The sequence below is a fragment of the Mya arenaria genome, chromosome 12, assembly GCF_026914265.1.
Source record: "Mya arenaria isolate MELC-2E11 chromosome 12, ASM2691426v1".
NCBI lineage: Eukaryota > Metazoa > Mollusca > Bivalvia > Myida > Myidae > Mya > Mya arenaria.
The window spans coordinates 46960466-46975730 of record NC_069133.1 but is presented as its reverse complement, the minus strand read 5'-3'; the positions used below and the strand labels follow the sequence as shown (position 1 = coordinate 46975730).

Here is a 15265-nt window from a genome sequence, read left to right as displayed (position 1 = left end):
AAGGTCCTATATCAAAGTAAATGGTCACACTTACAGTTATATCATTACAGACTTCAATGTACATGTATATGCATATAAAGTTGGTCGTGCCAAGGCCGAAACTTTTTCATGCAGAGTGATTTTAAAATTACTTGGCACAATCATGTGTTTGGTACAAACAAAATTTATTCAATTAGCGCTTGTGTTCGGTACATAAAGATGATGTGTAAGATCTTGTCCCTTCCTCAAAGGTCAAGGTAACACTTTCAGGTTAATCATTATGAGCGCTGTATACACAGTATAGTTGGCCGTGTCCAGGCTGTAATCATGAACAGAGGATTTTAAAACTTACTTTGCACATGTGTTCGGTACATGAGGGCGATGGGTCACCTGCAAGACCTAGGGCCCTGCTTCAAAGTTCAAGGTCAAATTTAAAGTTAAATCCTGATGGAATGCTTAATATAATTTTGTTTTTATGTACCTAGAGTGTAGCTGGTTATGTCCAAACTGTAACAGTCATGTATGGTAAAAATTTACGATTACTTGCACATGTTCTGAAAGTGAAAATAACGTGTCAGACCAATGTCCCTACCTCTCCCTGCATCACTCTTCCACATTTGTCGTCAACAAACATGCAGTCTGGCATATGCTTCTAGTTTATGATAGCTCTTTCTGAATATAAGCATATTAGAAATTGCCTGACCAATTGAACTAGATGGCACTTCGGAGGCATCCTTCACTATAAAATAGCTCATTTATTTAAGCGTGAGCTCTTTCTGAATATTAGCATATTAGAAATTGCATAATCCATTGAATTGGATGGCACTTCCAGGGCCTTCGTCACTACACAGCAGCTCTTGTTAAATATGACTGTGACCTTAACAAAGTGAACAAAAGTGACTGAAAATGAAATGTTAACCTTTCGAACCTTCAATTCTAGTGCTACTACCTATAATAATCTACTTAATATAATAAAATGGGCAGCACGGCCCAGGTTGGGACCTGCAGCTACTTCTGCCAAGGATGGGTGCATCGAGACCTTTCCATTAGTACTTTGTTTGCCCAAATCAGATGCCGAGACATGGTCATGGGTGAAATGGATCATCTTAATGTGGTGAATATCAGACAAAACCCTAAACACCTATTGAGTGTTTTTCAAAGACAAAAGCACTTGCTTTCAGGTGTTTTATGTGTATTGTCTCCACTTGCAGTTTCATGTACCATGCTAGACAGCAATGACACCAAGGATATAAGGCTTTAGTAACACACCTAATTCCAATTTGATATTGAGGCTTCGGGTGTCACACAGCTAGAATTTCAATGACTGATTTAAGATAACTGAAGTAGGAACAAATTGTATTGAAACTTCTCCCAGACACAAAACTGATACAGCATGAATGAATTATTTTTTTTTCATTTTAATATTTTAAGTTAAAAATGAAGCGCTTCCGACCTTGTAAAATAGAATGCTAATACTGAGTGTGTAGATGGTCATAAGCATTAAACCTTAGTTTTTGGTGACAGAAAAATACTCCCTATATTTAGGGCATGAAAGCTGAAATAGTTTTAAAGGCCATACTTTGAACAAAATGCCTTGCCTAATTGTGGAACAAAATAGGGTATACTATTTATTGAAATCCTTGTTCTTATCACGAGACATACATTTTTCAAGCATTTATTTACATGAAAATATTAAAATTACATCAAACAAAACTGTACATTCAAAACAATGATCTACATAAATGAAAATGTTACGCAAAATGAGAGACTTGTGGACATGATTGCTGAATAACCTGTGGAAGGAATGACATTTCTGAGAAATCCATAATATGTGAATTGTTCATTAAAATAATGTTTCAGGTTCAACCTGAAGATGCCTGCTATTTTTCTGATGACAACTTAAACGTATGCTTCTGAATACCACTCATATGTGGGCTGAACTTCTTAATCTGTCTTTTATTTTAGAATAAACACTTGATCGTGAAACTTGAATCACCAGAAACACATTCTTGTTAACTACCAACTGTTATTTATCACTGGGATATTCCATCAGACTCGATCCAACGCCTCAAGAATAATTATGCTGTTACCACGAACGACCTGGAATAATGTAAGGCCAATATAAAATCATATTTCCAGCAAACAGAGTAAATGCATACTTATTATCATCGGTATTACTGATTAATACTATCAGTGCTGCAAAACATGTTTAAAACAAGAGATGCTGTCAAACATAATGCCCCCCTGAGCGCCATGTTGTCAGGATTATTTGACTATTCTATTCAATTTCTACCGGTATATCTTTAAAAAAACCTGTTTCCACAGTTACCTGTTTAAAAGGTTTAGGGATTAGAAGAAACCCATGAGAATGTCTATTATTTAAGACTACCCTACACATTAGTAATAAATTTTGGTTTTTAATTTAATTGGGCCCATACAATCATAAAGAAACTCTGTGTGTTACATACCACCATTCCGATTGCGTGTTTCTCGCCGGTCTTAGTCTCCTCCACTGTCTCATCAATGACAAGATTCATGAAAGGATCGAAGCCTCGCAGGATTCCGTTGATCTTGCGACCCCCATTCAACTTCACTGAAATATTTCAACATTTAATTAGAAGTAATCAATGCCTTAATTTGACTTATGAATTCACTCCTTTAAAACACCATTGTCTACCAAGTTTTTCAAAAATGTGCAACCTAGTCTGGATGATAAAATTGTGTTTTCATCAAAATTATGTATTGGTTTTACACTATTGCAAGCACAGTCACAGAGGTTGGGTATAAAACACTGGCCAGCCCTGACCAACCAAAATCTCCAAACTGTTATGGAAATCGTTCTGAAGTTTTCCCCCATTTTATTTTAGTATAAAAGACTGGCCAGACCGTACCAATTCAGGACCAAATTAAAATATGCATTGCTATGTTTCATAGATATTTTATTTATTAATCAATATATTTTATAATGTCCGTCTGTGCATCTGTACGTAGGTATGACTGTCTGTATATTAGGCTGTCTGTGCGTCTGTATGTAGATATGACTGTCTGTCTGTAGATATGACTGTCTGTCTGTATGTGCCGCTGTCTGTGCGTCTGTATGTAGATATGACTGTCTGTCTGTAGATATGACTGTCTGTCTGTATGTGCCGCTGTCTGTGCGGCTGACTGTATGTGGGTCTGCATGTGTATGTATTTCTGTCTGTACTGGTTGAGAAGCAGTTTCCGACAAATCGCTTTTTCATAAAGAAGGTACTGCAATTCAACTATATGGTAACTAGGCAATCAAAAGTCGAAATTCTTACTGAGACACGTAAGAAACTTTTATTATTATTTAATGTTTAATTTTCATTTTGTACACAAACTTGCACGTGGGGAATCTGCACACGCAGCATATTGCGCATGCGTGAGAACCTAATTTGCATATCTATGAATAGGTTTTCCTTAATTGACTTATACAAATGATGATCATTGTGCAGGGTTCTCAAAATGTTTCAGTTGAACAGGCCAAATTGAATTTGTAGCAGGCTTTTTAGGGGGGTCAGGGGTCATGCCCCCCTTCGGACATTTTTAAAACAAGAATGCAATTTCCTGCATTCTGAGCCATTTAGGGTACTGTTTTTCTAGGAGTTTTGAAGTGAACAACAATGCAAAATTTCAATAAAAATACTGTTTTGTACATAAGTTCACATACAATATACAGAAATGTCATACATAGCATACATTCAGAGAAAGACCTTGACAAGTCACTGTCAGTGTCTGTATCATCACTGACTAAGCCGTTTTGGATTGAAAATAGAAAAAAGAACACATTTCAGACCGATTTTTTAAACCATTTTCTTTTCCTGAAGTTTCCTGCAAACAAATCAAAATAAGAATCGATCAAATATATAAACTAAAAAGAGAAATATCACGCTAACTTATGCAACAGGTCTATAATAAATGGATGAATACTCAATGGTAATTAATTATTCAAACTTACGAGTGGCTGTTTGTGGCCGAAAAAAAGTCATCTACCGTATTTCACCTTAAGAGTTCGAACACCTTTAAATAAATTTTTTTTTGCTATCCGAATTCATACAAAATCATCATTTTTGCATTTTATCTATGTGTATTTTAAACCTGCCTTTTTTCTTCATGTTTGCATTTTACGTGTAAATCCTTCATCAAATTAATTAAAATCCCATTAAACACCATTTTATACATGCATTGAAATGAATAAGCACATTCTATCGGCTTCAGATCAAACAGTCACATTGTGTGATGTCACATAGGGCCTAAAAAAAAAAATTGTTTGGTTAGGGTTACATCCTTAAAAAAAAATAGGTAGGGTAGGTAGGCTTTTTATTTTTTTTTATTTTTTTTTTAATTAGGTTTTATATAAAAATATAATTTTCATCATTGGAGAATGGTGTTAAAGCTATCTTCTGTACAAGCATTTAAGGTTTAAACTTAATATTAAAAAGCAATTAAAAAAAAACGAAATTTTTTTTTTTTTAGTTTTTCATTTTTTTTTCAAACTGACTTTAAAAACGGTAGGGTCGGCGCCTATTCCGTAGGTAGGGTCGGGTAACCCGAACCAAATGTATTTTTTTTTTAGGCCTAGCTCACAGTTATACCCAGGAGATCCTCGTGGAGAGCATGGACATTGCTATGCAGGATTAATGTGTCTGAGTGGTGATTTCGATTGTAACTTAAGTATTTCATTTCAAACTTTAATTCATCACATTTATTAGTAACCTTTATCATTGAATGTGTTGACTTTTATTGATGTTTCAATAAGTATAACTGTACGATTATTACTTCTTACAGTCTATATTATAAAGTGTGGTACAAGTTTCAAAGTTTATTGGCAGATCGTTTTACAAATTGTCATGTCTTTGTTTTCCTAATCCCTTGATTGCCCTTCTTGTTTCTATAATCCTCCAATAAATATTTCACACTTCCTCTTTCTACAGGCAATAAATCATTTAGGATGGGTATTATTTAACTTATTATCTTGTCACAGTGGTGTATGTGGTTAGGTAATCTAGCCAGGCATTGTTAAGATAAAAATCAATAATCTTCGTCTGTGAAACTTGGTAACTATGAAAGTTATGATTGATGTCCTTAGGGTGTCCAAAAATTAGGTACGCAAAATAAATTATTTTTGAAAATAATTACGGGTGTCCGAACTCTTAAAGTATGTTCTTTTTTTTGGACATCGGCAATGTGTTCTTCTAACAGGAAAGCGTGCTTGCACATGCGTGTATTACAGAGAATTCTTACCAATACGATTTCAAACCTGAAGACTCTTACATTCGCCACATGTAAGAAATATATCGACAATAGTAGCTTGAGCTGTAGTTATATAAAATGTGAACAATTTATGTCTGTATATGCATCTGTATGTATGATGTGAGCATAATGTTCACACGGTATCATTTTCGAGGATCAAAATAACATATGTACAGTACACTCAACGAGTTAGACCCACTTTCCTCGCTCACTCCGAGGGATAAAGTCGATGATCTCGGGTTTCCTCCGAGGGTAAATCTGTTGCCCTCGCTAAAATCCCAAGTTCCTCCGAGTGGCTGGCTTACCGCCGAGTTTAATATGAACGATAGCGTTGAGAATCGTCCGATTTTAGGATCCCGCGGCGGAACTCCAAGTCTAATCAGATAAGCAAGAAATCATTCTTGTTTAAAAGTTATTTATTTTTATGCTTATCCACATTGTTAAGGGTAAAAGATTCTTACATGTACCAACGTTTAATTTGTATTTATGTCCGTAAACGCCAATTGAATATTTTCTTGAATTATAAACATTGAATCATTAAAGTATATCCACTAAGTTACTGCATCATAAAGCAGCCGACTATTTACACGATTCTGAACCATGACCTCTGACGTCAAGCGCGTGATAAATACAATCAGGGTTCGAATTTAGACTCGCATACTCGCAAAATGCGAGCGACATTTCGAAATTGCGAGTGACTTTCATTCAAGCTCGCAAAATTCTGCGAGTGGCTTTTTCTAGACCACAAAATGTTAAAAGGAAAGTAGAATAAACATGAACTTAATTCCGCTATGTAGTCGAGTGTAAACAGCCTATAAGTGGCATGTTTACACTACCGGTATAAAGAAGACAGAACGGAGTCACGCTCTAGTAGGTTTTCAAAAATAGAACAAATACGGAAAAGGCCGAGTTTTATCTCGAATCTTTCCGGGATGCTCCGAGGCGTGCATAATACAAAGTAAATACGAATGACGTAATCACCTAGCTCAATCATTGGCTAAATTTAGCGCTTTTGCGCACTATATGTAAACCCCATCATCCTGTCAAAATGAATAGACTTCGTTGATCGATATATTTCATGGTCCAAAGTATCCACGCTACATTTACTATTGCTTTTTTATTTTAAATTTTTTATTTTATTGTTTTTAATACTTATAGACTTAATGAAATCTGTAGCGTGCTTGTCGAAGGGGTATTAAATAACCCGATGGCGAGGGTAAATATACAAAGTGAACAATGTCAAATTATTGGACAGCTTTGTTATCAAAAAGCTGCCAGCATCAGACGAGTCTTTCCATACCCCCCAAATAGAATAAGCCATCAACAAGTTCTAGTAGTCGAGTCACTCAAGATTGATACTTTTTAATATTCATAATATAGGTTTTAATTTCTACTTTAATTATGCAATATTATAAGGGAATAAAGCAAATAATAAAATTGCAAGTTGATTTGTCATTTTGCGAGTTGCCTCAAAATGCACTCGCAAAATTTTGCGAGTGCTCCTCAAAGTTAAATTCGAACCCTGACAATGTAGAATATACTATTTATTATTGGTGGTTAAAAATAGCTATGACGTTTCATGGAATTTTCCAAAGAAAACGAGGCAAGAAGGCCTTCAAAACCATGCACTGTGAACTTTGAACGCGTGTTTGACCTCCTGATTTTCAGAAAATGTGTAACCTAGAATTTCTTGAAATAAATGTGTTTATCAGTCATTAGCAAAAACACGTTTATAAGATACATGTGCAACTAGTGAAATACGACTGCATTCTTGTGGTAAGCTAACTTCATGCAAAACGGGCAAAGGAGTAATAATAAAAAGCAATTTACTGGAGCCGTCGTAATCAGTTGAAAATTTTAATAAAATAAATATAACTTTAGCGTAGATTCTTATCTAGTGTCCGCATAGTTTCGCGGAGTTAACCCCTCCAAGGAACGCCTAGTTCGTTATTCTACGGTCGACTGATCACCCTCCGAGGGCCTTAAATTCAAACTCCAAGGAAAGTGGACTGTCGATAAAATCATTGTGTTGGCCACGTTAGCAAAAATCCGCGGAGGGAAACGGAAAGTGGGTCTAGCTCGTTGAGTGTACTGTATCAGGTTATGTATTTTAATGTACTATGTATTAGTGTAATAAGCTGTTAATAGTTGTTTTTATAATAATAATAATATGAAACATAGCAATGCATACTTTAATTTGGTCTGGAATTTGTTGGTCCGGCCAGTCTTTAATACCAACACAAAATTAGGGAAACTTCCGTACGATTTCTGTCACAGTTCAGAGATTTTTGTAGGTCTGGATTTGGACCAGTTAGTCTTTTATACTTAACCGTCACAGACATCATTTCGGAACTCACGATCTCGCAATGTCATTTAATACTTTTACAGTTCAGATTTCGAAAATCTAACATTCAAAAGTTATAATAAAAAAATGTTAATTTTGTAACAAATGTTCTTCTGAAAAACTTACGCGCTAGCCGCTTTTCCATGTACCTGCAAGACAAATAAGAAGTATGTTGATAAAAACATAAAGTTTGAATTAAAGAGTATAAAATAAATCAGGAAATCAAAAATAATCGTTATGTTTACGTTTTTGCAGTTGTGAATTAATGCGAATCGAAATGACAAAAATCCATGTTATTCAAACAGCTTCAACGTTCATTCGCTGGAAAATATCATTTTCAAAGACATACTTTTTCAGCTCTGGTGGATGTGCCTTACTCATCTTGGAATTTTAAGGATTTAAGAGAAAATTACAATTTGTAAACAAAGCCGGCTAAATCGAAAGTCTCGTCGTATTAGAGATTGTGCGAGACGAGGTTAAACTCAACTATTTTTCCTAAATCCCGTGCAATATCGTACGCCGTCTCTTTGATCCACTATTGAAAATGTAATACTGTTTGAATACGGTCTGTGACCAATTACAAAAATCTTACTCCTAGATACGGTCGATTATTATCATTTAACTCATTATTCAAGTATTTTCTAACTTTGGATATACACTCTTCATCTCTTTAAACATGTAAAATATTGTAACGTGCGAGCCAACCAAACAAACACCAGATAGCCGAGCGTTCTAGCCTAATGAAACAAACACCAACAGATCCCTTTAGGGAAAAGCATACTCGACTCTGAAGGGGTCAACTGGTCTTTATATACACTAACTTCTCTATCCTCGCATAGCCTGGGCTTTGCTAATTTGCATATTACCAACCAAGTTTACATCCGGTATGAACGTACTTCTGTTTTATACGGAATAGTATTATGAATGCACCTCCGCCGCCTACAGGGGGCCGTTACACTTCAGCCATCAGGAAAGCAGAGCTTTAAAGATTGTTGAAGTTCCAACTTACTATGCCTCACAGGACAGCTGAGCTTTCTAGAAAGTGCATAGAAGTGGAGACTATGAACGCACATCCGCCGCATACAGCGGACCGTTACAATACAAACAAAAGGGTCACGCTGATCCTGTTGGTGTCACCTGAGTAGCATTGCTCATGTGTCAATCAATACCAAATATGTCCATGCATGTCAGTGCAGGCGTTATCCACACCCGTTGCATCAGTTTAATTTTATTTAATTTACAATGTTTATGAATATTTTTTCCAACATAATATTAATCATTTGGACGAGATTACGCTTGTCCAGCTTGGTGACCCGCGGCAAACCAAATTCACATGAGCAAAGGGCCCGTTTCATTCAAAGGTCTTAGTCGTTACTTTATTTAATAATCTAAATAAATTCATATAGATGGAGGCATAAATGGCAGCACTTCATTTTTATTTATTAGCTCAACGTGTGTTCATTTAAATACTGACGTAAGTCCAAGTAAAGTTCAAGTCACAAAACTAACAAAGATATGACACTAAGATATGTTTAGCTTACGACTAAGATCAACTAAAACTTTTTTAAAACAGGACCTGCTGACCATTCTTCCAACCTTTTCTCTTTATGGCACATAACAATGCTTAATGAACACATTTGTCGATAATTTCTTATACTGAATCATAAATAGAGTCTTCGCTTGAGCGTGTCACATTTCTACAAGACAAAGTTCGAGGACCAGTAGCTAGACGCTTAAAATTAGCTCTTAGCCTCACAGATATATAACGCGGTGTTGTTTTATCCGGATACTTGCCAGGGCAAGTGATAAAATGATCTTTGAAATATAAAACGAGGTTTAATTGGTTCCTTTATGAGCATATAAATTTGCTCACTCGTTAAGTCGTTTGAAGTATATCGTCAGGGTCGTACAAAAACGCACAACGGACACAAAGTAACACCAACACAAGTTATTGTGATTCTATAAGAAACAAATGGAAAAATGACACGTAGGGCAAGGCAAGTATGCATTTATTCAAATATTTATACAAAGTTAGTTCATATCCAATATCGATGAGACAAAGACCAATAAGTCATGCCAAATGCTAAGGACAGTTGCTGCACTTGTTTTTACAAAGAGACCGAGAGACCACTGGGTCGGAACAGACGCTGTAACCTGCAGTCACCAGCTGGGCACACTGAGGATTGTCCGAACACATGGCTGAAAAATTAATATAAAGATTAAATCATTAATAAATGAATTAATTACAATCAAATCTATTTAAATTACAAAAGCAAATTATTGAAGGCAAACAGTGAGTTGCTTTGCACTTTAGTAGATACTAGATAACATTATTTTAGTTTAGTTTAAACATATTTATTGAGGAAAATAAAACAAGACAACATATATACATCAATGAAAAACAAAGAATTTGATCGAAAGCATAGCTTATATAGATCATTTTCGTATGCATGTATACTTTACGAATCAGAAAAACATTATTTTAGTTCATTTGTAGTTCTTTACGATAGTTTTTTTCAGTTTTATACCCTCCGTTGAACCATCGTGACAAACACAAACACTGTCGATGGAATCCTTGAATATTATTTTCATGATTTATATCAGAACACTTGTCTGTGAAGATAAATGTCTAATCATTCAATCATATGATTGGTAGCAAATTTCTGTCAACATGGTCCATTTCTTACATAGCATAAGATATGGTAGTGTGATTCACTAGTGAACAATTCTTATAGACAGAACATCACAAGATGGTCCACGGAGCGCAATCAGATTGATTTCAATTGAAATTCCTCCATGTGTCCAACACAACGATTTCTAAATTGAATACAAACATCAGTCTTCTTTAAGGCGCTGAAGACTACAGAGACGAGCCCAGTAGTTAAAATCTCAAATACAAACCCTGTTTAGACGCAAAACGTGAGGGCCCAGAAGACACTGAACAAGTACAAAAACGTATATACACATATAAACAGACCACACATACATCAAAATAGCTTTTCCTATAAATGACGGGACTATCGCTTTGGAAAGATCAGTGAATTCAAGCTCATTGTAACACGAGTCTACTGGGGGTCTGACTAAATGTAGTTTATTTTGCCATTACCTCATTCTTATCCCAACATTTGTCAATAATCACAAAATTAAAGAATATAATCAGGATCAGAGCCAGCATCAATTCGAAAGCAATGAAGACTATAGTGAAGCTTTGTAAACTGAAATTTCAAGTACTCAACGACCGGATACATACATCTCATTCAAACGAGTGAACGAAATCGGACCAAATGTGCTAGCTCTTAAAAGTACGATGCAATCATTCAAAGACGGCCATGTGACACGACTCTCCTTAGTAAATTTAAGGCTATTACTCCTTACTTTCTTAAAGTCATATCATTATATTTTCATTTCAATTAGTATACTTTGGACTATATTGGATGCAATTGGTGACGTCGCTGATACTGTAAATGGTGGTTGTGTAGTTTTCACGGTGGTTACTGGGGTGGGTACACGATGCTGCTGCGTTGGCGTGCAATGCTTGTTGCACAAATCTTCAGAGCAACAGGTCCAGCACAAATTTGTGCTGACAGATTGAAGCTGCGAACATTTCTGAAACCAAAAACAAAGGCAAGGTCATACTGCCTGAAGAGTAGCCTTTAATTGCTGACTTGTAGATAGTTGCGATCCTATCATACGCGCACGCCTTCTAATATGGTTACACATTAGAAATATAACATACGTATTGAAACTTGGTTAAACAAACGTCTTTACTGCATTCTTGAAAAAAACATTTCTGAACTTTATATTTGGCCACACATATTTTCTTTCAATTAAGTATTTTAAATGGATTATCATGTAAAATGCCTGTGTGCTCACGTTTTTCTCCATACATCTGTGTTCAAAGCCGTCGATGTGTTCGAAAACCAAACATACCTGCGAAAAGACCACTTTAAAGGTAACACTTGAACGAGTATGTACAATATAGAATCTTTATATATACATGGACTATAAATGTTTCGATGCAAATATAGCTAGTTAGAGACATATTTATTGTACATGTATGTGACTCGGACTTTCAGACTGCCGCTAGTGTGGAACGCTTTATTTGTATATATTTTAAAACATGCAGCAAATTACACCGTTGAAGATTGAAGTCATATCTTGTCTTCATGGTACCGACATTCCTCACCACATTTCAGGGAAGCTGGTAAACGTTAAAAATGGAATTAAGGTAACACCTTAATATGTTTATAACAACTTATTTGCGCCTTTAACAACAGTCTAATATTTGTGAAACTATAGTTAACATTTGCCGAAATTCACACGTAGTCGGCACCTTACTTGGGTCTGGTCACATTGCGTCAAGTTGGTGCAGCTATTGATAGAAGATTGATCGTGACAATCGTAGCACAGTGGTCCTCTTTTACCAACTGTAGGCACTGAAATGAAATATATTTAAATGCCCTCTTGAAGAAATGATGTGTGCGCTCCAATTTTTGTGTGTGTTTTGTTCGTCTTCTTTGTGTTTGATTTTGAACCCCCACCTCCCGAGCTTTTTACCTTTAAAGTACTCGTACATGTTTCGAGTCAAAATACATTTATGAGATTGAAAAACTGTATTTTGTTTTACTGGTGTTACCGATTATTGAATAGGCCGAACAATGAGCTAAAACTAAATACAGTTCTAATGTCACTGACCCGGAGGCATCCTGTGGCAAAGAATTGATACGAATTGTACTGGAAATGAAAATTGGTTAAGTCACACGTTTGAATAACACCAGGGATTTTAGATACCACTCGCTCCAAATTGGTCGTGTAATTGCATCCATTAAACATGATCGTATACTAGTATATCTTTCTAATTCTAGAACATTTAGATGACCTCCTTAAGGTTGCACCTTACTTCGTGCTTTTATTTTCTGCATTATTGATCAATACTGTAACACTTCAGCAATTGTAAGAGTATTTCAACATGGTATACACCATCTGTATCAATAAATGTCACAAAAGCATACTTGAATGAAAAGAGCTTTCATGCATTTTGCTATACATTTGTATATCATTTAAATGGCATATTCTAAGAAGAGGGAACACTACATCTCAAGATCAGAGCAGTAATTAGCAAAAGAAAACTTACATGTTGGTGCTGAAGTAGCAGCTGAGAATGGCTAAAAATAAGATCACATATTATAGAGTATATAAACATAATTATATATTATATAATGCGACATCATGGGGTTAATTTTTTAGAAAAAAAAATAATAAAATAACTTGTCAATGAATTATAGATCGGCGAATATGTACTTCCCAACCCGTTAAGGGACCATATCAATACCCAACCTTGGTGAAATTTTCCTCTTTTTATATTAAAAAAATACAACAATAACAACAACAACAACAGCACATTCTACAACAACAACAACAGCAACAACAACAACAACAACAACAACACCAAAACTGGACAGTGTAAAATATAACTTAGTCTTTTTTCGTTCTTTGTAAATACTCGTAGTCTTGCTCAGTTTCATTACACATATTTGTTTTAAATATATAAGATTTGCTTACTGCAATTGGTGTTGCATAAGTCGTCGTAGTTGGAAGAGTTGACTTGCTCTGTGGATGCAACCACGGAAATAAATTCCCCGGTTTTGGAAAAAGGGTACTCGTTATGATATTCAAGGCAGTAGTACCTGGATAGTAACATAAAAAAATCCGGATTAATTAATACCCATATTTCAATTAAAATTTTATTGAAAGATGCGGGTGGTCACTCTATAGATACATTATTTTAATAAAGCATTGATAACTAAGTGACAGATGCACGCATATCAGACTGTTTTGATGTTGTTAAATAGAACAAGAGCCAAAGGCCCAAACTGAAAACCAACAAGAGACACACACGACACCTTGATGCTAATGTGGCAAGCTCATGTAGCGAATAATGATGGTCAGATCAGAACTGCTTGTGTGCAAGACTACCAAGTAAGTAATGCTTTGGCTTGTATTTCAGTAATGATGACGTTGGTATATAAAAACACGAGTGGTCATTATAGGTTTAACATAGTGTATGACTATTTGGATTTAATATATTGTACATCTTTGATATCTTAATGTTCAAAGCCTTCGCGAGGACATAGATTATAATGATGAACTCATAACTGATGAGTTGAATTTATATATTAGATATAATGATATACATAAAAGAAGGAAAGTTGCTCCTAGATCATGTATAATAATTAACCTTGATTGACTCACCCAAACATCCCAAAAGCGAGTTTGTCATCAAATCATGGATTCCGGCTCCTGCCATTATCGAATTAGCCATATTGACATTCTGCGAGCCCGGTGCTGGGTTCGAACCACACGAACCAAAGCAAAGTGGTTGCTGATGGCCCGCGTTGGGATTATAGTGATTATTTGAAGGCTTTGTTTGAGATCCAACCAGCTGTCCGTTCACATACATGCTTACTCCAGTATTATGGCTGAATATAATATAAAGAAAAATAACAGCTGGACGAATATCTAGCTGTCATAGAGTTGTTATTGAAAAGAGTGTAAGTAAAATTAAAACATAATTCTAATAAAAAAGAAAAGTATCCTTACCTTAAGCATATACCACATATTCCTTCAGGTTTAATTGCTTTTCTGGACTATACATATAAAACTATCGAATTTGAAAATCATATGTAGGCCGGGCGTATAGTGCGTACATGGAGATAAGCAGTGCAAACGTATAAACAAAACAGTTTTTGTCGGATTGAATCTGTATATTGACGGTAACCATCAACACGCCCATCATTTGGAAGATTTCAAATCACTATGTTATATTTAATTATTCTAAAGAACAAGCCAATAGCGATCCCAGGGGTGGGTCGGGGCACAGTACGCGTTTCCCCTAAAATCATCCATGTTTACTTTTTTTTTCGATATAGGAGAAAAGGGTAATAAAATACGCCCAAAATGTACCATTTCGGGCTAGAAATTGTTAAAATTTTATATGAGGAGTATCCCCCAACCCCGTGCCAACACTTTAAATCAGAGAAATTTAGGGTCTGAGGAAGCACAAGTCACAAGGTTGCGCACCTAAATTACACCCCTTCTACTGTCAAATCCTGGATCCACCACTGAAAGTGACGCTAAGAATAATCTATTGTCTTTGGTTTTAAAACAAGTTTAAAAACAATATCTTTACCTGAAGGAGCTTGAAAAATGATAGTTTTGTCCAGCGTTTGGATAGAAAGGGGCGTTAACCGTATATGTATGTTGACCGCTGTTAACACACATGTTCAGTTGGTTATTGTGGTGGTAAAAAGAAACGCCAGGGTTGTGTTGGTTGTTATGTCCATGGGTCGTGTAAAAGTACGTGTGGGTCTGAAACCATGTTGATATAATGATAATTATTTAACACTGCATGAATTATAATTGTACACTAAACAAGGAACTGGGATTTAAAAGAAAGATTAGCAGCAGTGCCCTTTTATACATTTGCATTTTGAGCATAGTCAGTGAGGAAGGCAATCATGCACATCTGATAAAAAGCATCAGTGCCTTACACACTAGTGGACCTAAAAACTGCATTAAATAGTTCATGTGAGCTTTTCTTCGTTTTGTTAGATGGTAGCAATGCTGATCAGTTTTTTTTTAGCTTGGACGATGCCCAAGCATAGGTAC

The 15265-nt window shown here is 35.6% G+C and overlaps 2 protein-coding genes across 2 annotated transcripts; both read right to left on the bottom strand.

Moving 5' to 3' along the window:
* Positions 1-1640: 1640 nt before the first annotated feature.
* Positions 1641-8079, bottom strand: LOC128211039 (probable small nuclear ribonucleoprotein G). The gene is made up of 4 exons (XM_052915427.1): positions 7947-8079; positions 7724-7746; positions 2448-2572; positions 1641-2079 (listed from the first exon to the last, which is right to left on the bottom strand). The coding sequence occupies exons 1-4, from the start codon at positions 7976-7978 to the stop codon at positions 2029-2031; spliced, it is 231 nt and encodes a 76-aa protein (XP_052771387.1). The 5' UTR covers positions 7979-8079; the 3' UTR covers positions 1641-2028.
* Positions 8080-9589: 1510 nt separating this feature from the next.
* On the bottom strand, positions 9590-14963 carry LOC128212311 (uncharacterized). Its single transcript, XM_052917701.1, has 8 exons — positions 14787-14963; positions 13850-14076; positions 13160-13284; positions 12732-12762; positions 11936-12033; positions 11471-11527; positions 11017-11203; positions 9590-9796 (listed from the first exon to the last, which is right to left on the bottom strand). Exons 1-8 carry the CDS (start codon positions 14876-14878, stop codon positions 9681-9683), a joined length of 933 nt encoding a protein of 310 aa, XP_052773661.1. The 5' UTR covers positions 14879-14963; the 3' UTR covers positions 9590-9680.
* Between the last annotated feature and the right edge of the window lie 302 nt (positions 14964-15265).

What these genes read in the sequence shown, in the direction of transcription:
- LOC128211039 (XM_052915427.1), bottom strand. Translation starts at nt 7,978, where the DNA reads ATGAGTAAGGCACATCCACCAGAGCTGAAAAA. An exon ending in CATCCACCAGAGCTGAAAAA is followed by an intron (nt 7,747 to 7,946) that starts GTATGTCTTTGA and finishes TTTGTCTTGCAG; the next exon opens with GTACATGGAAAAGCGGCTAG. An exon ending in AACACGCAATCGGAATGGTG is followed by an intron (nt 2,080 to 2,447) that starts GTATGTAACACA and finishes ACATTATTCCAG; the next exon opens with GTCGTTCGTGGTAACAGCAT.
- LOC128212311 (XM_052917701.1), bottom strand. Translation starts at nt 14,878, where the DNA reads ATGTGTGTTAACAGCGGTCAACATACATATACGGTTAACGCCCCTTTC. An exon ending in CTCGCTTTTGGGATGTTTGG is followed by an intron (nt 13,285 to 13,849) that starts GTGAGTCAATCA and finishes GTTACTATCCAG; the next exon opens with GTACTACTGCCTTGAATATC. An exon ending in CGCAATGTGACCAGACCCAA is followed by an intron (nt 11,528 to 11,935) that starts GTAAGGTGCCGA and finishes GTCTTTTCGCAG; the next exon opens with GTATGTTTGGTTTTCGAACA.